The following is a 21,905-nucleotide window of genomic DNA, read 5'->3' on the forward strand; positions in this document are numbered from 1 at the left end:
ATCCATTCGTGAATGTTAAAGTGTTAAATGCTGTTGTCAATCTCTGACAATGGCAATTAACATGTGCGCGCCGGAAGTGTTTCACAAACCATGCCCATCTGTAGGAGACCGCCGTGCTGGTCATTGCAGATTTCAATGAGCGCTACCCTGCTATGTGTAGCACAAGCGATCAGAAGATCGCAGCTTCAAGTCTCCTAAGGAGACTACTGAAGCAAATAAAAAGTATAAAAAAAAAAGTTTTAATATTGAAGTTACACAATTATAAAAGTTCAAATCACCCCCCTTTTACCATAATTCAAAATAACAAAAAATAAATAAAATATACACGTTATCCGAGTTCAGAAACGCCCGATCAAACTATAATCCGATCGGTAAACGGTGCAACGAGGAAAAAAAGGCAGAAATGCATTTTTTGGTTGCCATAACATTGCAATAAAAGGCGATCAAAACATCGTATCTACCCCAAAATGGTATAAAAAATGTCAGCTCAGCACACAAAATATAAGCGCTCACCCAGCCCCTGAAAAATGGAGACGCTACGGGTATTGAGAAAATGGCGCCTTTTATTTTTTTTTAATCAACCTTTGGACTTTCTTTTTTCATCACTTAAATAATAATAATAATAAAAAAAAAAAAAAAAAAGAACAGATACAGGTTTGGTAACTGCGAACTTGTATTGACCAGGAGAATAATAATGGCAGGCCAGTTTTAGCATTTAGTGAACATGGCAAAAAAAACAAAACAAACAAAAAAAAAACAACAATTGTAGAATTACACTTTTTTTTTTGCAATTTCACAACACTTGGAATTTTTTTACCATTTTCCAGTACAAAATATGGTAAAATCAATGGTGACATTCAAAAGTACAGCAAAATACAGGTCCTCACAGTATTGATGCCATTTTTTAAGGCAAAAAGATCTAATTTAGATTTCACTCTCCCCCCCCTCCATTTTCCATTGTGATTTGATAAACAAACTATTAAAACTATTTTTTGAAAGCATGTTGCCTTTACAGGATTTTTCCCATACATGCCTAAACTTTGGCACAGCCAAAATAGCACCAACAAGGTACTTTTTTATTTATCAAAATTTGTTCTGTAGTGTGCCTTCCAATTGCATTTATCTTCAAGTAGGTGTGTCCCGTCAAGGATTTCGTCCTAACTACCCCAACAAAACCGGATTCCGACATATGCGTAGGATATAATGGTGCTGACAGAGCGAACGCGAGCCCTGTCGTGCATCATTTTCGGGAACGTATGCCTACTGGAGGCGGACACTCAGACGTAGTAGACTGCGTCTGCGTGTCCACTTCTAGTGAGCGTATAAGCCCAAAAATTAGTGCACGTTCCCTCTGCCGACACCATTATAGTTTATGGCCCCGTTGGCACATATGTCCAAATCCAGTTTTGAATGGGGTTCAGACGTAAGGCCCAACGGGGTCATCGAATAGGGGGCCTAAACGCAGTGTGTAAGAACCCTTAAACTGAAAATGTAACTGGCCGCTGTTTTACTTGATCACTATCAAGAACAAAAATTTTTGTGGACTCCAACTTAAGGGAAGTTTTTTTTGTCAGGTACCCGATTGTTAGTAACCATATGATCGTGACATACATGCCAATTCCTGTATTCTAATAAGGTATTTGATATGCCACACTAATTATGCAGTCATTGAAGAATGAACTTTTATTCTGCAGTGTCCTCCTTTGAATCTTCTATTTGGGCCTCCTTGAGCATGATTGAAAACCTATAGTTAACCTCCCATTATGGTAGGGTCATTATGAAATGTGTCAATTCCACCCAGGGAAGCGCGATTAGATCTGAAGCAGAAGTAGCCCAAGGTAACAGATACCCATCAGACTAACATCTGCGATGCTGTAGAATGAAAGTTTATTCTTGAATGACTACATTGTTAGTGTGGCACGTGAAGCATCTCAATAATACAAAAATTTAAGTGTATACTGATAGTGGGGATCTAACAGGTTCTCCCACTTAATCCATTTAAAAAAAAAAAATACTTCTGCTGAAGTTTCCTGATAATAAAACATGGTTTTCAGGGTTCAATTTTTCCCCACTTTTGAACACAAAAATGTTTGTGCTTTTAGTGAGCTGGTGAATAAAATATGCTTTGTGTGTAAAAGAATTCCCACATTCTGACCATTAAAATGGCTTCTCCACAGTGCGAGTCCCTTGATGTTTAAGAAGATGTAAATTCTGGGGGAAAGATTTTCCACATTTCAGAAATGGAAATGATTTCTCGCCTTTGTGAACTTTCTGGTGTTTACTAAAATGAGATTTCTTGGTAAAACATTTGCCACATTCTGAGCATGAAAAAGGCTTTTCCCCTGTGTGAATTCTCTTATGGTCAAAAAGGACAGATTTCCGAGTAAAATATTTTTTACATTCCGGACAAGAAAACGGCTTCTCCCCTGTGTGAGTTCTCTGATGGTTCAAAAGAACATTTTTCCGTGCAAAACATTTACCACAGACTGAACATGAAAATGGCTTTTCCCCTGTGTGACACCTTTGGTGTTCAATAAGAACTGACTTAAGGATAAAACATTTCCCACATTCTGGACATGAAAATGGCTTCTCCCCTGTGTGGATTTTCTGATGTTCAACAAAATGTGCTTTCTGTGTAAAACATTTCCCACACTCTGAACACGAGAATGGCCTCTCTCCTGTATGAGTCCTATGATGTTTTAGGAGATGTGATTTCTGGGTAAAAGATTTCCCACACACTGTGCATGAAAAGGGCCTCTCTCCTGTGTGAACCTTCTGATGTTCAACAAAATTTGATTTCTGGGCAAAACATTTTCCACATTCTGAGCATGAAAATGGCTTCTCCCCTGTGTGAGTTTTACAGTGTCGAAAAAGAACCGATTTAGAGCTAAAGCGTTTCCCACACTCAGAACAGGAGAATGGCCTCTCCCCTGTGTGACTGCGCGCATGTACAGCAAGATCGGATTTCTGGATAAAACTTTTCCCACATTCTGAACATAGATATATTTTACCCTCTCTGTGATTCACAGTTTGTTTTGCAACCTGCAATTGCTCAGAAAATGGTTCTTTACAATAAGGGCTACATAAGAGATCTCTATGATCAAAAATGGAGTTCAGATTGGTGGTGTGGAGGTGTACAAAATAAAAATCATCTATTTTATGGTCATCTTCTAATCCGTAGCCTAGTGCTAGATCAAGAATTTCTTCTGAGTTTTTGGTGCGGTCTCCTGCTGGAAATAAAAATATTTTTTAAAATCAGATTGCATAATTCATGGTCTTGAAAACTTTACCTACAAAATTATATTAAAATTACTAAAAATTGCATGTAAAGCCCTCCCAAACACAAGCGAGTGAAGTCATCCAAACATGCTGAGATCAGTATGGTCAGCCAATAGTTTAATACATTATGTATGGGAGGGAACTCCTGGTAGACTACTTCGGGGAAAAGAAGGACCCATTGAATTTCAAATAACTGGTCTTTGGTTTACCATAAAATAAGCCACCCAAAAAAGTCTGTTAGCTCCTCTCTCAAGGAGGCTATGAGGGAGTTGTGGGAAATAACTGACGAATGAACAACAGTGTGTAGGAATTTTAGTGTGCTAGGGACTTTTGGATAAACCATGTAGGTAACCGTGTCTAAATGTCTACATTTGGGATTTCTACAGGTAACATGAGCAACCCATCCTATTCGGAGCTTTAGTAGGCTAATGAATCTGTGCCACTGTGTCATCTAGTTCGATCTTCTAGCATCTGTAAAAGGTTTAATAAGGTTACGGTAATCCTGCATATAAACAAAAATTTAAAAAAAAAAAACCTTGTATAAAATACATACAAGAGAAAGACAAGACAAATGATAAACCTGTAGCCAAAATTACACCCCCACCTTCCTTCTCCAAAATACACAAAATATTTAATAATTCCCAAAAAGGGATAAAAGACAACAAGTGCACTGACTTGCAACTTACTCCCCATATGAGAAGTCAACATGTATTATTAACGTACCAGCTATTCCTGTCCGTCAACTATAACCGTTAATTCTATAGAAACTATTCTAGATGCATTAGTCTAATTTCTTGAATTTTGCAATGGCACCTCATTTATCATATGATCCTTTCTCCAGAATTAGTCAGTCTATTGAATCAAATTGTTGTACAGTTGGACTTTTCTCAGCTATCCAAAGTTGTACTAATAGCTTCCTTGTCATATATACATTCTTGCCACTTTAGTCTTTCCCAACTCATCAGTCTTGAGGATCTCCACATACCCCAGAATCTACTACAGGGATGTGATGAAAACCTTTAAGAATAAACATTAATTATAACTGATATTTGCTTCCAAAACCTTTCTAGGAATGGATAAATCCACAACATGGAGCAGAGCTGCCAATTGTGACTTGCATCTAGGACAGACCTGGGCAAAGTACGGTGCGCTGGCCACATCCGGCCCTCTGGCTGTCTCAGCACGGCCTGCGGACCGAGACAGTCTAGGAGCTGGAAAACATAGGCCCACAGGCCGCACCGTGCCCGCCCGCTCGCGGTCTCCATCTGCGCTTACTTCATTGGTGGAGGAGAAGCCTCCGGCCACTTCCTCCATCAATCAGCGTGTGAAACTGCTGACGATGACGTCATTTCATTGTGTCAGATGTGTACTGCAGAGAGTCAGTGCACTGGAGACAGGAACAGAAGCAGAGCACCGGGGGAACGGGAGAAGGCGAGTATGTGGCGTTTTTTTTTTCATGTGTATGGGATGCTTGGGTGGGCATGTGGAGGCTATGGGAGTGTCGTGCAGCGCATGGGGAGGCTATGGGGGTGTCATGCTGCGCATGGGGAGGCTATGGGGGTGTCATGCTGCGCATGGGGAGGCTATGGTGGTGTCATGCTGCGCATGGGGGTCTCCATCTGCACATGCGGGAGCTATGGGGGTCTTGTGCTGCACATAGGGACGCTATGTGAGCCTTATCTAGGATATATGAGGGCGTCTTGCTGAACATGGGGAGGCTGTGTGGGGCTCATGTAATATATATAAGGAGGATGTGGGGCTCATGTTGTATATGGGGAGGCTCTGTGGGGGCTTTTACAGTGTATAAGGGGCTCATACGATATACAAAAGGGGCTGTCCATGGGTTCAAATTATATATTGGGGGATGTCAGCATACTTAATTCTGATCAAGAATAAGTGATACAATTAATATAAATATCAATTGGTTTGGCCCTCCACAACATTAACTGTCTCATTTAATTTTTTCCCACAAAATGTTTTTTTTAGCCACAATTTTTTCTATTTTCACAAGTTTAAACAGGGGAAGTGGACCCCAAGATGTGTTGATGTACTCAGGAGAAATTGCACAATACCCCATATGTGATGCACCCATAAATTAGGCAGGCTGTCATCTCTTCCAAAAGGCACACTTGGGCTCAGAAGAGAGGGGGCATTTGGATTTGGGAGCGCAGAATTTGCTAAATTGCTGTGTGTGTGTGTGTGTGTGTGTGTGTGTGTGTGTGTGTGTGTGTGTGTGTGTGTGTGTGTGTGTGTGTGTGGCGAGAAGCCATTTAGCTTTTCAAGAGCCTTTGTACTACTAGTAACATGGAAACCCCCTATATTTCTCCATAACAGATGATGGACCTGGATGATGACTTGCTTTTTTTTTGGGAACATTTTACATAACATTCTAGATCACATCTACCCTGTGCTCTACGCTGAGCACTTACTTTGGATTTTTCATGTAGAATCCATGGATTTTCCATGTAAATACTAAATACCGTATTTTCCGCTTTGTAAGACGCACTTTTATTTCCCCCAAATTGGGGGTGCGTCTTACAATCGGAATAGTGAAAAAAAAAAAAAGTGATATATTTCTCACTTTTTATGGCGGTGGCGGCTGTGGAGCGGGCGGTCTGGGTTGGCTGGAGAAAAGCAGGGTCATCGGTGGGGCAGTGGAGGAGCTGGGGGAGGCGGCGCGGTTTCTCCGGTGTTCGGGTGGTACAGTGTAGGCCGGCGCCATTGCACTTCCGGTATCCAGAGTTTCTGGAATAAGCGCCAGTGCCTGTGCTGTACAGGACTTCAAGAAAATGGCCGCCGAGCCATCGCATGCGCAGATGGAGCTCTCGGTCACAGCGCTCGATCTGCGCATGCGCTATTTCAATTAAGTATGAGCTGGCAGCAGGCAGGATTCTGGGCTTCACTGCACACGGAGCCCTAAAGCAGAGGAGGGAGTGAAGCATGATTGTCTTCCTCCTCTGCAGGGATGGATAGTGGTTAGTGGAGGGAACTGTTGCTGAGCTGCCTCCACCAATCAGATATCTTTCCCTGCACAATGTATAGTGTTGCAGTTCCACAAGTACGATCCTTGGGAAAGGTGAGCACACATTGAAGGGAAGCACAACCCCCCATCATCCTTCAGAATATACTGTACCGATGGTTGTATTCTGACGGATGATGGGGGTTTTAGCCATATTTGGTGTAACCCTCATAACTGTCATCCACAACAGTGTGTCACCACAGATTCCCCATAACAGTGCGTCACCACAGATCCCGATAACAGTGCGTCACCGCAGATCCCCATAACAGTTCATCATCACAGATACCCCATAACATTGCATCACCACAGATCCTCATAACAGTGCGTCACCACATTCCCCATAACAGTGCGTCACCACAGATCCTCATAACAGTGCGTCATCACAGATCCCCCATAACATTGCATCATCCGCAGATCCCCCCCAACAATGTTTTTCTTCATCATAGGTGTAGAGAAAGACATGGGCCACCCATCTAAAATCATAAGTTCATCTAATGCCACTTAGGCAAAATGAAACTGAACATGAGGTTCTTAGTTTAACATTCTACCGTAATAACGGTAGACTGTATGAAGCCGCTAGCACATGACGGCGAACCTCTTAGTGAGCAAAAATAGGCGGAACCCCTCTTGCAGTCTCCAGCCTTGCAACATGGGTACTGTGGGGCACCAGGTACCAACCCTGCTGGTTCATTGTAGCTGTGGTGGTGGTCGGCACATTGCTCCACACCTTTAAGGCTACAGTATTTAAAGTTATGGACACACTGAGATTCGCCATGACTTGGCAGTAAGCTTCATAAGTCTGACCATAATGTTACAGTAAACTAAAAACTTCTTGTTCAGATGAATACAGTACATTTTTGCCTAACACCACTAGATCAACTTGCGATTTTTGGATGTGCGGCCCATGTCTTTTCTACAGCAATAGTACCGTATTCATTCATGCTCTCAGTTGCAATGCCCCCATAACTAGGAAGGACAGAGATGACAATTGTTTCAATACTGTAATTTGTTGCAGAAAAATACCATACAGTTGGCTGCTCCATATTGGGCAATTTTAAAGAATGTCAAAGCTGTAAAGGTTTGCATATAAAATCCCCTTTAAACTGAAGTTTATCAAATACTAGGGGCGGCACGGTGGCTCAGTGGTTGGCCCTGCAGCTCTGGGGTCCTGGGTTCGAATCCCACCAAGGACAACATCTGCAAGGAGTTTGTATGTTCTCCCCGTGTTTGTGTGGGTTTCCTCCGGGCACTCCGGTTTCCTCCCACATTCTAAAGACATACTAATAGGGAATTTAGATTGTGAGCCCCATCGGGGACAGTGATGATGATGTGTGCAAACTGTAAAGCGCTGCGGAATATGTTAGCGCTATATAAAAAAAAAAATGAAATGAATGAATGAAATACTCTAAAGAGTATGGGAACAGAGCAGCGGAGAGACATTTTGGACCACCTCCAACTGAAAAAATGATGAGAGTGGAGTAAACAGGAGGATGAGCTGCAAAAAGCAGGAAAAAGCAGATCTGGTCTTCGTAGGCGTGGTGCAAAGTGGCCAGAGTTAGACGTGGATGTAAAAGAGTGGATCATACGCCACAGAAATAATGGCCTTTCGGTCTCAACAAAAATGATCCTATACGAAGCCAAGCGGATTGCTGCTGAGAAAGGCATCAATGACTTTACTGGATCACTGGTGCTTCAGATTTATGAAGAGATGTGGCCTTGCTATGCGCACCAAAACTAGAATTGCGCAAAAAATACCACAAGAATATGAAGCAAAGATTCTGTCTTTCCACAAATTTGTAATTGACAGTAGAAAAAAAAATGGATATGAATTAGGCCAGATTGGGAAGATGGATGAAGTCCCTCTAACTTTTGACGTGCCATCCAACAGGACTGTTGATGCAAAGGGTGCCAAAACCGTAACGGTAAAAACTGCAGGACATGAAAAAAACAACTACACAGTTGTGTTGTCCTGCTGTGCCGATGGCACAAAACTGCCATCAATGTTAATTTTTAAAAGAAAGAACATGCCCAAAGAAGCTATCCCATGAGGAGTTGTTGCGCACGTTCACAAGAAAGGATGGACGAGAACGGGTTGATAAAGTGTGGGCCAAACGTCCTGGAGGGCTTCTGAAAAAAACATCCCTGTTAGTGCTAGACCAGTTCAGGGCACATATTAGTGAAAACACAAAAAAAAGTGTTTAAAGAAGTGAAGACTCATCTCGCGGTATTTCCAGGGAGGCTTACCAGCCAGCTGCAACCTCTCGAAGTTTCTATAAACAAGTCTACATGCGAGAAGAGTGGAATAAATGGATGGCTGCTGGCAATCATGACCTGACACCAACTGGACGCATGAAGAGGCCCACTATCAGTCAAGTTTGTGAGTGGGTGAAATCATCATGGTAATCAGTGAAGGACGAAACGGTTATACGTTCATTCAAAAAATGTGGGAATAGCAATGCATTAGATGGCACCGAAGATGGTGTGCTATATGAAGACAGTGAAGAAAGTGACACCAATGACTGAGGACCTGAGCTTCCTAGACTCTGACAGCAGTGAAGAGGAATTCCTGGGATTCTCTGACTAGAAGATTGCAGTGCCTGAGGATTAAAGTTTCTCCTCACTTGTTAGCCAGAACATGGCTCTAGCTGTTACGGTACATGGGACTGTTCTTACATGTTACCCACAATACTGCTGTTGAGTCTACTATATTAAAATAAAATTTTGTTATTTAAAGTTTTTTGCACACTATTTGGTGCAAAATATTTTTTTTCTTATTTTCCTCCTCTAGAATCTAGGTGCGTCTTATAATCAGGTGCGTCTTATAAAGCGAAAAATACGGTCTTATAAAGCGAAATATATTTATTATCTCTGGCAAAAATTTTTTTGGAATAACCATGACTTTTAATCACAGCTTTCATGCGTCTTGGCATGTTTTCCACCAGTGTGGTTTCACACTGCTTTTGGGTGACCTTATGGCACTCCTGGTACAAAAATTTAAGTTCTTCTTTGATGGCTTGTGGCTATCCAGCTTCCTCTTGATTACATTCCAGAGGTTTTCAATGGGGCTCAGGTCTGAAAATTGGGCTGGCCATGACAGGGATTTGATGTGGTGGTCCTTCATCAACACATTGATTGACCTAGCTGTGTGGTATGGCACATTGTCCTGCTGGAAAATCCAGTCCTCGGAGTTGGGGAATATTGCCTGAGCAGAAGGAATCAACTGTTTTTCCAGGATAACCTTGTATGTGGCTTGATTGATACGTCCTTCGCAAAGATTAACCTGCCCAATTCCAGCCTTGCTGAAGCATCCCCAGATCATCACCGATCCTCCATCAAATTTCACAGTTGGTGCAAGACACTGTGGCTTGTAAGCCTCTTCAGGTCGCCGTCTAACCATTAGACGACCAGGAGTTGGGCAAAGCTGAAAATCAGACTCATCAGAGAAGATAACCTTACTCTAGTCCTCTATGGTCCAATCCTTATGGTCTTTGGCAAACTTCAGCCTGGCTCTCCTTTTCTTCTCATTGATGAAAGGCTTTTTTCTACCTTTACATGACATGAGTTCTGCCTCTAGGAGCCTGTTACGAATTGTTCTTGCTGTGAACTTCCCCCCCAGCTGCCATTTGCCATTCCTTTTGTAGGTCACTTGATGTCTTCCTGCGGTTGCTGAGTGACATTCAAATAAGATGCACATTAAGTAGAATGAGATGTTCTCTGGACAGCCCAGGTCACAGCTATAGGCAGGAGGATCAGCCTTAATACAAGAGATGCGGTCAGACGGCAACCTCAGTCTCTTATGCACATGGCTGCCATATACAAGGTGTGTAAGTGTCGTGCTCAGAAACTTACATACCCCCAAATGCAAATGGCAGCCCCTAGTGGCTGAAGTAAAAAAGGAATACAAAAAAAGGGATTTGTGTGTACTCACCGTAAAATCCTTTTCTCCGAGTCATTCATTGGGGGACACAGAGACAGTTGGTGCTATGCTGCTTGCTACTAGGAGGACACTAAGTAAACCAGAAAAAAAGTTAGCTCCTGCCCTGTAGTTTACACCCTCTCGCTGGATGAGATTTCTCCAGTTCGGTGAAAAAAGCAGTAGGAGCTTAAACAGTCAACAATAACCATAACTATGTCAAAACCTAAGAATGCTACAATGAGCCAGTAGGCTAAACAGGGTGGGTGCTGTGTCCCCCAATGAATAGCTCGGAGAAAAGGATTTTATGGTGAGTACACAAAAATCCCTATTTCTCCTACGCCTCATTGGGGGACACAGATAGTGGGATGTCCTAAAGCAGTCCCTGGGTGGGAGCACACATCTGCTAATATCCCATGTACCACTGAGTCAACACTGAGGTACTGCCGATTGCAGGATGCGTCTGCTGAGAGCTGCATCCGCAGAGGCCTGAGAATGAATTTGGTAATGTTTTGTAAAAGTATGCAGACTGGACCGAGTCGCAGCCTTGCAGACCTGCTCTGCCGAGGCCTGGTGCCGAATGGCCCAAGAGGCGCCCACTGACCGGGTAGAGTGCGCCTTAACCCCTTCATGACCCATGACACCTACGTAGGCGTCATGAAAAGTCGTGCCCAAACGGCCCATGATGCCCCCGTAGGCGTTATGCTATAAACAGCGTTCCTGCGGGTCGGGTGACCGGGGTCACTGAAATGTCACCCGACCCGCAGATACAGGACAACATGCAGTTAAGCCCAGGAGGTGGTGGCTTTGCACCCACGTAGTTAGGATCGCTCTGATTGGCTGTTAAAAGTGAAAGCCAATCAGAGCGATAGTAATATTTCATCAGTGAAAATTGATGAAAAATTACAATCCAGCCATGGCCGATGCTGCACTAGCATCGGACATGGCTGGAGACACTAACATGACCCCCCCCCCCACACGGCTGGCGGGGGCGATCGGCCGCTGCTGTCACGATCTACTCTCCCTCCCCTTCCCTCCTGTCTCCCCTGCTGTCCGATTCCCCTCCCCCACCTCCTATGTCCCGCTCTGCCTCCCGGTGTCCCGCCGTCCCTCCTGCATGGGCGCCGCCATCTTGGAGAATGGCGGGCGCATGCGCAGTGCGCCCGCCGGCATTTCCCGGCTGCAGATTCTTTTTTTTTATTTTGATCACTGTGCTTAGGGTTAGGGTTGGAATTAGGGTTAGAAATAGGGTTAGGGTTGGTATTAGGGTTAGGGTTGGTATTAAGGTTAGGGTTGGAATTAGGTTTGGGATTAGAGTTAGGGGTGTGTTGGGGTTAGGATTGGAGCTAGAATTGAGGGGTTTCCACTGTTTAAGCACATCAGGGGGTCTCCAAACACGACATGGAGCCACCATTTATTCCAGCCAATTTTGCGTTCAAGAAGTCAAACAGTGCTCCCTCCATTCCGAGTCCCGACGTGTGCCCAAACAGTGGTTTACCCCCACATATGGGGTATCAGCGTACTCAGGAAAAATTGCACAACAACTTTGGGGGTCTAATTTCTCCTGTTATCCTTGGGAAAATAAAAAATAGGGGGCTAAAAAAATTATTTTTGTGGAAAAAAAATGATTTTTTATTTTCACGCCTGGGTGTTATTAAATTCTGTGAAGCACTTGGGGGTTCAAAGTGCTCACCACACATCTAGATAAGTTCCTTGGGCAGTCTAGTTTCCAAAATGGGGTTACTTGTGGGGGGTGCATCAGGGGCTTTGCAAACGTAACATGACGCCCGCAGACCATTCCATCAAGTCGGCATTTTCAAAACGTCAGTACTTCCCTTCCAAGCCCCGACGTGTGCCCAAACAGTGGTTCCCCCCAACATATGGGGTACCAGCGTACTCAGGACAAACTGGACAACAACTTTTGGGGTCCAATTTCTCCTGTTACCATTGTGAAAATAAAAATTAGTGGGCTAAAAAAATATTTTTTTGAGGAAAAAAATATTTTTATTTTCACGACTCTGCGTTGTAAACTTCTGTGAAGCACCTGGGAGGTTCAAAGTGCTCACTATGCATCTAGATAAGTTCCTTATGGGGTCTAGTTTCCAAAATGGGGTCATTTGTGGCGGAGCTCCAAAGCTTAGGCACACAGGGGCTCTCCAAACAAGACATGGTGTCCGCTAACGATTGGAGCTAATTTTCCATTCAAAAAGTCAAATGGCGCTCCTTCACTTCTGAGCCCTGCCGTGCACCCAAACAGTAGTTCCCCCCCACATATGGGGTACCAGCATACTCCAGACAAACTGGACTACAACTTTTGTGGTCCAATTTATCCTGTTTCCCTTGGGAAAATAAAAATTAGCTTGCTAAAATATAATTTTTGAGGAAAAAAAATGATTTTTTATTTTCTCTGCTTTGTGTTATAATCTTCTGTGAAGCACTTGGGGGCTCAAAGTGCTGACCACACATCTAGATAAGTTCCTTCAGGTGTCTAGTTTCCAAAATGAGGTCACTTGTGGAGGAGCTCCAATGTTTAGGCACACAGGGACTCTCCAAACGCGACATGGCAACCGCTAAATATTCCAGCATATTTTCCATTCAAAAAGTCAAATGGTGCTCCTTCCATTCTGAGCTCTGCCGTGCGCCCAAACAGTGGCTTATGACCACATATGAGGTATCGGTGTACTCAGGAGAAATTGCCCAACAAATTTTAGGTTCCACTTTACCCTGTGGCCCACGTGAAAATGAAAAAAACTGAGGCTATAAGAAAATTTTTGTGAAAAAAAAAGTACTTTGTTTTTACGGATCAATTTGTGAAGCACCTGGGGGTTCAAAGTGTTCACTATGCATCTAGATAAGCTCCTTGGAGGGTCTAGTTTCCAAAAATGGGGTCACTTGTGGAGGAGCTCCAATGTTTAGGCACACAGGGACTCTCCAAACGTGACATGGCAACCGCTAAATATTCCAGCACATTTTCCATTCAAAAAGTCAAATGGTGCTCCTTCCATTCTGAGCTCTGCCGTGCGCCCAAACCGGCTTAGGACCACATATGAGGTATCGGTGTACTCAGGAGAAATTGCCCAACAAATTTTAGGATCCATTTTATCCTGTTGCCCATGTGAAAATGAAAAAATTGATGCTTAAAGAAAATTTTTGTTGGAAAAATTAAAATGTCCATTTTTTCCTTCCACGTTGCTTTAGTCCCTGTGAAGCACCTGAAGGGTTAATAATCTTCTTGAATGTAGTTTTGAGTAGCTTGAGGGGTCCAGTTTTTAGAATGGTGTCACTTTTGGGTATTTTCTGCCATATAGACCCCTCAAAGTGACTTCAAATGTGAGGTGGTCCCTAAAAAAAAAATGGTTTTGTAAATTTTGTTGTAAAAATGAGAAATCGCTGGTCAAATTTTAACCCTTATAACGTCCTAACAAAAAAAATTTTGTTTCCAAAATTGTGCTGATGTAAAGTAGGCATGTGGTAAATGTTATTTATTAACTATTTTGTGTCACCTAACTCTCTGGTTTAACAGAATAAAAATTCAAAATTGGAAAATTGCGAAATTTTCGCCAAATTTCCGCTTTTTTTCACAAATAAACGCAAAAACTATTGACCTAAATTTACCACTATCATGAAGCCCAATATAACAATATGTCTCAGAATCGCTAGGATGCGTTGAAGCGTTCCTAAGTTATTACCTCATAAAGGGACACTGGTCAGAAATGCAAAAAATGGCCAGGTCATTAAGGTCAAAATAGGCTGGGTCATGAAGGTGTTAACTGAGTGAAGGGGGCGACGGTTCCTTTCTACGGCCCGCTCTCCCGCGAACCAACAGGCAAGCACGCGGAGTATACCTCCCAGTACACTTTCCTGTGACGATTGGGGACGATTCCTCTGGTGATTATCCTTACGGTCCCGGTAATCCACGGATACGAGGGCAAGCGCATGGAGTGCAATGGAGAAGACTGGAACAGCGCTTCCGAATGCCCTGAATCAGCCCCATAGCTCTCCATCCCCCTGCGATAGGGAGGATCGATTGAGCATACCCCTTTAAGAACTCCTCCAGCTCTGCTTCATCAGCCAGGAGGATGAGAAGACCTGCATGGATGGTCCCGGACAGCGCGGCCTGCCGAGCACTGGAGTGGAGGTATGGGGTCGGGTTCTGGCCCCTGGGAGAAGCGCTGACTTAGCGTCAGCGGAGGTGCACCGGTGCCCCAGCTCTCGGGTAGGATTCCTGAATCGCTAAGCAAATCCACATGGCTAGCGTTGCTTTTGAAGTGCCTAGACCCTTCCTATGCCCCTCTGGAAGTATGAACAGGGCATCTGACTTGTGGAAGGGAGCCGTCCGCGAGATGTACCGTCTCAAAGCCCTAACCACATCCAGGGTGTGGAGGGCCTTCTCAATGCGATGGACTGGTGCCAGACAAAAGGAAGGCAAAACAATTTCCTCGTCGAGATCGAAAGAGGAGACAACCTTGGGCAGGAATGACGGTGACGTCCTGAGAACTACCTTGTCCTGATGAAAATTCAGGAACGGAGAACGGCAGGACAGGGCTGCCAATTCTGAAACTCGTCTGATTGACGTAATTGCCACTAGAAGGACCACCTTCCAAGAGAGGACGGTCAGTGACACGTCCTGTAGCGGTTCGAAAGGAGCCTCCTGTAAGGCCCTGAGAACCAGGTTAAGGTCCCATGATTCCAATGGCCTTCTATAAGGAGGCGCAACATGGGAAACTCCCCGAATGAACGTCTTGACCTGAAGTTTGGTGGCAATTTTGCGTTGGAAAGGCACTGACAAGGCCGAAATTTGGCCCTTGAGAGAGCTAAGCGCGAGGCCTGATTTTAATCCGGATTGAATGAACTCCAATATGGCCGGAATGGAAAACACCAGAGGGGATTGACCATGATCCTTGCACCATGAAAAGAAGGTTTTTCTAGGTGCAGTGATAGATGCGCATGGACACAGGCTTCCTAGCACTAATCATGGTGGAAATCACGTCGTGAGAGAACCCAGCCTGTGCTAAAATCCAGGATTCAACGGCCACGCCGTCAATGACAGGGTGGTAAATTGGGCCCTGTGAGAGTAGATCCATGCGATCTGGAAGTCGCCAGGGGACGTCGTCGACTAGTTATATTAGTTCTGCATACCATGCTAGACGCGGCCAATCTGGCGCGACTAGGATCACTGGTACTCCCTCCGCTCTGATCTTCTTGATGACCCTCGGAAGCAAGGGAAGAGGGGGAAAGATGTACGGGAGCCGGAACCGGTGCCATGGCAGAACTAGGGTGTCCGCTCCGATGGCGCATGGATCGCGCGATCGGGCAATGAATCGAGGAATCTTGTTGTTTAGTCTTGAGGCCATGAGATCCACATCCGGAGTCCCACAACGATGACAAATCTGCTGAAAGACTTCCGGATGAAGAGACCACTCTCCCGAGGCAATGCCTTGGCGACTGAGAAAATGTGTCGCCCATTTTTCTACGCCCGGGATGTGGATAGCTGAGATGGGCGAATGGTTGGTCTCGGCCCAATGGAGGATGTGACTCACTTCGTGCATGGCCATCCTGCTCCGGGTATCTCCGTGGCGGTTGATATACGCTATAGCCGAGGCGTTGTCGGATTGGATCCTGATGGGGTGACCTGCGAGGAGATGGTGGAAACTCGGTAGAGCTAATCTGAACGCTCGTATCTCTAAAATGCTGATGGGGAGACGTGACTCTTGGGTCGACCAACGACCCTGTGCCGTGTGGTGATGAAAGACCGCACCCCAGCAGAGAAGACTTGTGTCGGTGGTTACTACCAACCATCTTACTGGGAGAAAAGACCTCCCTTGACTCAGGGAGGACCTCAGTGTCCACCACCTGAGGGCATGTCTGACCCGCAGGGAAAGAAGAATCCGACAGTCCAGGGAGAACGGGTTCTTACCCCAAGCTAACAGCAATGCATCTTGTAAGGGATGGAGATGGAACTGTGCAAATGGAACTACTTCCATTGCAGCCACCATCTTTCTGAGAACTCTCATGCTGAACGAATGGAGTGAGAAACTGGTCGGGAAAGAGTCCGCGCTGCCTGTTGTAAGGAGTGGGTTTTTTCTGGAGGGAGAATGACCAACCCGCAGGAAGTGTCCAAGATCATTCCTAAAAAGGAAATCTGCAGAGCCGGTTTCGGGAAAGACTTTTCGAAGTTTATCTTCCACCCCAGGCGCGAAAGTGTATTTACTGTTATTTCCACGGATTCCTCGCAGACTGGAAGGGATGGACCCTTGATGAGCAGGTCGTCCAGATACGGTAACACCACTACTCCCCGAGAGTGGAGAATGGCAATGACAGCCGCCATGACGTTGGTAAAGACCCTGGGGGCGGTGGGAGTCCGTAGGGCAAGGCAACGAACGGAAAGTGTTCCTCGTGAATTGCTGGTGGGACGGGCAGATCAGAACTTGAAGGTAAGCATCCTTGATGTCGATGGATGCTAGGAACTCTCCCTTTTCCATGGAAGCGACAAATGATCGGAGAGATTCCATTCGGAATCGCCATACCCTGACAAACTGATTTAACATACAAATGACAGAAAAAACTGACGGCACATCTAGAACTAGTCTGAATAGGTGCATACCAAAAAACAGCTTACATATCAAATAAGGAAATGGTTGCACTTAATTGCATCAAGGCATATCAAATATGAAATATGTGAAATAGGAATAGCATAATGACTTTTGTAATCTAGAAAAAACATATGAGATACTTAGCACAAAATTTGGCCAAAAGATGTGAGCCCATTCACCAACGTCAAGGTGATCTCATTGAACGGGTGTCCCTATTCTAATTGCCTAGTGTGAACTAACCTCTGGCTAATAACATGGTAAAGCCTGTATTTATAGGAAGATAGGAACCAAAATGTGATTGGATGTAATTAAAATCACAGCTTGATGAAAGGCAGAGTGCTCAGTCAGAAAGCTAACATACAAATGACAGAAAAAACTGATGATACATCTAGAACTAGTCTAAATAGGTGCATACCAAAAAACAGCTTACATATCAAATAAGGAAATGGTTGCACTCAATTGCATTCTAGAAATTTTGTGCTAAGTATCTCATATGTTTTTTCTAGTATTTCACATATTTCATATTTGATATGCCTTGATGCAATTGAGTGCAACCATTTCCTTATTTGATATGTAAGCTGTTTTTTGGTATGCACCTATTCAGACTAGTTCTAGATGTGCCGTCAGTTTTGATATGTAAACTGATTTAACAGTTTGAGATCCAGAATGGGTTGCAGCGTCCCATCCTTCTGTAGAACCACAAAAAGGTTTGAATAAAATCCTCTGAACCTTTCGTGATGAGGGACCGGAATGATGACTCCGTCCCTTTGGAGAGCCTGAACAGCCCGAAGGAAGGCTCTTGTCTCTTTCTTTGGGGGAGAAGAAGGGAAAAACCGAGTTGGAGGGGGAGAAGAAAATTCAATCTTGTATCCGGAGGACACAGCTCCCTGACCCACTTGTCGTGGACAACAGCGAGCCAGGTGTGGCTGAAGGAAAGTAGGAGACCGCCTACTTTGTCGGTGTCCGCTGGATACCGCAACAAGTCATTGGGTAGATCTATGAGATCTGGCTCCCCTAGATCTAGAAGCCATAGGCCTGGGTTTCCAAGAGCGGTTAGGTCTGTATGAGTCATGGGAGCCTCTCTCTCCGTGCGGGGACCGACCTGATCCGGAAGAGAAGGTAAAGGAGGACCAACCGGAATTGTTGCGAAAAGATGAAAAATGCGTCAGCTGTTGGTTGCGAAACGGCTGAACAGCCTTTTGTTGAGGAAGGAATTTATTTTTCCCCCCCGGTAGTATCAGAAATGAGCTGGTCCAGTTTCTCTCCAAAAAGACGACCCGTTTGAAAGGGGAGAGAAGTCAACGATCTTTTAGATATGGCATCCGGCCGCCAGTCGCGGAGCCATAGGGCTCTTCTAATGGAGATCGCATTAGCGGAAGTTTAAGCAGCGCAATTGGCGGCATCAAAAGAAGCGTCCACTACAAAGTCCACTGCGTGAATTATCTGCCTGGCGACAGTGGTTGCCTCCGGAGGAAGATTGTTGCCCTGGAAGGAAGTAATCAAGACTTCTGGCCAAGCGGCCATTGCCTTAGTGACCCAAATTGCCGCGAAACATGGAAAAAGCGCTGCTCCTGAAGCTTCAAAAACTGAACGGGCAAGGTAGTCAATTTGACGATCGGAGGGGTTTCTGATTGAGGAACCCTCAGAAACGGATAGGAGCATTTTAGAAGCAAGACGCGATACAGGAGGGTCCACCGGAGGGGACTGTAACCAATCCTTCATTAGGTCTGGATCAAAAGGGTATTTAGCCCGAGTAGACTTTTGCCCTGTGAACCGCTTACGTGGATGATCCCTATGTTTCTGGACAATTTCCTTAAAGTCCGGATGGCTCGTAAATAACCTGTGCACACGCTTGGTTTTCTTAAGTGAGATAGGATGTGCTGGAGTGGGAATATTTTCCTCATCCAACTTCAGAATCCTGTTGACTGATTCTATAAGAGAATCAAGCGACTCTTGATCGGTTGGGGGATTCTGAGGGGCTGACATGTCAGATTCAAATTCAGAGTCGTGCTTGCTGTGAACCTCAGGAGAGGGAGAGCGAGAGACAGGAGTCGCAGATGCTGAGGCACGAACGTGACTAGGGGACGCGTCATGGGTCCGCTTTCTAGAGACCTAACCATCCCTTGAGCGAGTACGGCCCGTGCTGGTGGACGGTTCCCGGCCGTCGCCAGAGCCCTCCTCGGGAGGTAAGGACGCTTTTTGACTTAAAGAGTCCTCCCAGAGGGAGAATATAGCCTGGGTCAGAGACTCCACCGACCGTGACAGGGATGCAGCCCACTCAGGGGTACTAAATGCAGGAGGCCCGTCAGCAGCGGCGGCGAGGGGCGTTTGAGCGCAGGTCGGGGAGCAGGCCGGGTTGCAGTCTGTGTATAACAGATTAGTCTGTGCACTGGGTAAGGCAGACTTGCAAGTGGTACATACGGTAAAAAACGCAGTGTGCTTCTTAGCAGCCCGTTTAGCCTCCTTAGATTGAGACAGAGCTCCTGAAAGGGTTAACGGCAGAGTCTGTCTGCAGCTTCAGGGAATGTGCCGGGAAGGGGTTAAGCTTTAATTTGAGGGCAGATGCAGCTTACCCACGGTCCTGTGCTGTGTTCCCCGGAAGGAAAGCGGTGGCCCTGTGGTGTTACCCAGTATCCTGCACACCTCACAGTTAGTGTCCAGAGCAGGCTGAGGTAAAAGACATGGCCCCCGAGAATAGAATTGCGCGTCTCGTAAGTAATGAGGCGCCAAGAGGAGGGGGCGGCAACAATAGCGCGGGGGGCGCTATTCAAATTGCGGCCTAGTAGGCCGGAAAAGCCGGGGACTAAATGCTAAACGTTCTGTTATTGAATATGCCACTGAATTCAGGAGATTAGCGGTAGATACCAATTGGGACAGTTATGCACAATTGCCTATTTTTAAGAGGGGTCTGTCTAGTGTTGTAAAGGATGAACTAGCTCGCTCTGAGTCACCACAAGAGCTAGAGACATTTATACAGCATTGTGTGCGCATAGACATTCGCCTTACTGAGCGTAGGCAGGAGAAATTTGCTGCATATAACCGCATTTCTAACTTTTCCCTTCCTTCCAAAGAGCCTGCAGGTAAAACCTCTCGGGAAGTGGAGGAGGTGCCCATGCAAATTGATTCCGTTCAGAGGCGCGAGAGTAATGAGTGGCCCAAGCGGCCTAATAAGGTGCTAGCAACGGTAGGAGAATATGACAACTGTGATGATGAATCTGACATCTCTGAATGTAGCCTGCCTTTAAACGCTGTATTCCATTCACTTTCTATGACTTCACCCCCCAAGGAGCTGAAGGAGAAGAACTCTCACTGTTCTCTCCCTATTAAGATCCTGTGTTCAGGAGAGTGGATTTCCAGTGCAGCTATGATTGACTCTGGTGCAGGTGGAAATTTCATGGATATCGCATTTGCCAAGGAACATGGTATTGAAATTCAGCAAAGAGTCTCTCCACTTCCCATGGAAACAGTGGATGGGTCACCTTTAAGCTCTGGGCCGGTGGATCAGGAGACCGTACCCCTTGAAATTTTGTTGGAGCCTAGTCATCAGGAGCAACTTTCTTTCTTGCTAATTTCGTCTCCTCATTTTCCTGTGATTTTAGGCATTCCTTGGTTGCGTTCTCAGAACCCAATTATCAACTGGGAGACCAAGGAGATCATCTTTCCAACAAGGAGCAACGCAGCGTTAACAGAAGCTGTCCCTGAGTCCACGGCTACAGAACCGCATGTACAGGTATTTACTTTACCTTCAGCATATAAGGAGTTCTCTGACATCTGTGACAAGAAAAATGCAGATCAGCTTCCTCCACACAGGCATTAGGACTGTCCCATTGAGCTGCTTCCTGGGGCAGCTATTCCTTTTGGTAACGTATACCCAGGGCCGGATTAAGGTTGGTGGGGGCCCCTGGGCAGAAAATCTGGTGGGGGCCCCCCATATCATTAACATTTTAGCCATAACAGTAGAGCGCGAACTGTAGCACTCAGATGTACAATCTAATCTTATCCTCTTGTTCTGCCACATTCAGATTTACAGTACTACAATAGAGATACAGTCCAGGATAACTCAAAGCAGTCCAATTATAGACAGAAAGTTACTCACATTTTTTTTATTGAACCCAATGTTAAGACAGCCAAGGAATAATAAAAATGCAGAAAGGGAAAGTTTTCACCGGCAGCAATTGTTGCTAACTACTGTATAACAAAATGCTCTCTATTGTATTATCTCCGGAGTACAGCTCCCCCCCCACGCAAGGGTATACAGCTCTTGCCCCCTACAAGGGTATACAGGCAGCTTTCCCCCCCATGGGAATACAACTCCCCCCCCAACAGGTATACAGCTCTTGCCCCCTACAAGGGTATACAGGCAGCTGTCCCCCCCCCCCCCCCCAAGGTTATACAGTTCTCCAATGTTTCGTCTTTATACAGTTCCCTCCTCCAGGTATACAGGCCCAAATGTACAGCTCCCCTCTCGCGCATACAGCTCCCCCGATCAATATATAGCTAGCTGGAGACTGGAGGCAAGGGGGTTAATCAGCGTGGCGCTGCAGAGTTGATTGGCGGGTACACAGCAGGCGGCGGGCGCACGATGCTCGTGAACGCGGCGAGCAGGCAGAGGAGATCCACAGGACAGGAGGCGTGACAGAAAGAAAGAACAGAGAAAAAAAGAAAACAGAGAGAGAGAAAGAAAGAATGGAAAGAAAGAACAGAGAAAGAAAGAAAAGAAAGAAGAAAGAACACACACACACAGAGAGAGAGAGAGAGAGAGAGAGAGAGAGAGAGAGAGAGAGAGAGAGAGAGAGAGAGAGAGAGAAGAAAGAAAGAAAGAAAGATTAGAGAGATAAAGAAACAGAGATAGAAAGATTCCATAAAGATACTATAGCAGCCCGGCTCCCACTGTAGTGCCCACCTGAGCCTCCCGATGCAGGAAATATAACGATCCGCTCACATGGCCGACATCCCCAAGTTCAAGGCGATCCTGCTGTCCGCGCTGTTGGAGGAGGACATGGTGATGGATCTGAAGCATTCCCTAAAGTGCCTCCATGGTTCCGTGACAATCTCCTCCCGAAATTACCTAATTTCCGGTCAGCTTCTAGCACGTCACTTC

At 45.4% G+C, this 21,905-nt stretch overlaps 1 protein-coding gene across 5 annotated transcripts in view; it reads right to left on the reverse strand.

Moving 5' to 3' along the window:
- Window positions 1–543: 543 nt before the first annotated feature.
- Window positions 544–21,905, reverse strand: part of LOC141100109 (uncharacterized) — a 49,285-nt gene continuing 27,923 nt past the window's right edge. For 4 of the 5 annotated variants that reach the window (XM_073588346.1, XM_073588349.1, XM_073588345.1 and 1 more), the window contains one exon: window positions 544–3,230. In XM_073588346.1, the coding sequence (XP_073444447.1) occupies window positions 2,158–3,230 (1,073 nt within the window). In that variant the 3' untranslated portion in view covers window positions 544–2,157. The remainder of the gene's footprint in view (window positions 3,231–21,905) is intronic. The other variant, XM_073588348.1, reaches the window with a different exon arrangement.

Source organism: Dendrobates tinctorius, unplaced genomic scaffold (genome assembly GCF_039654945.1).
Source record: "Dendrobates tinctorius isolate UK_male_01 unplaced genomic scaffold, ASM3965494v1 ptg000103l, whole genome shotgun sequence".
Classification (NCBI taxonomy): domain Eukaryota; kingdom Metazoa; phylum Chordata; class Amphibia; order Anura; family Dendrobatidae; genus Dendrobates; species Dendrobates tinctorius.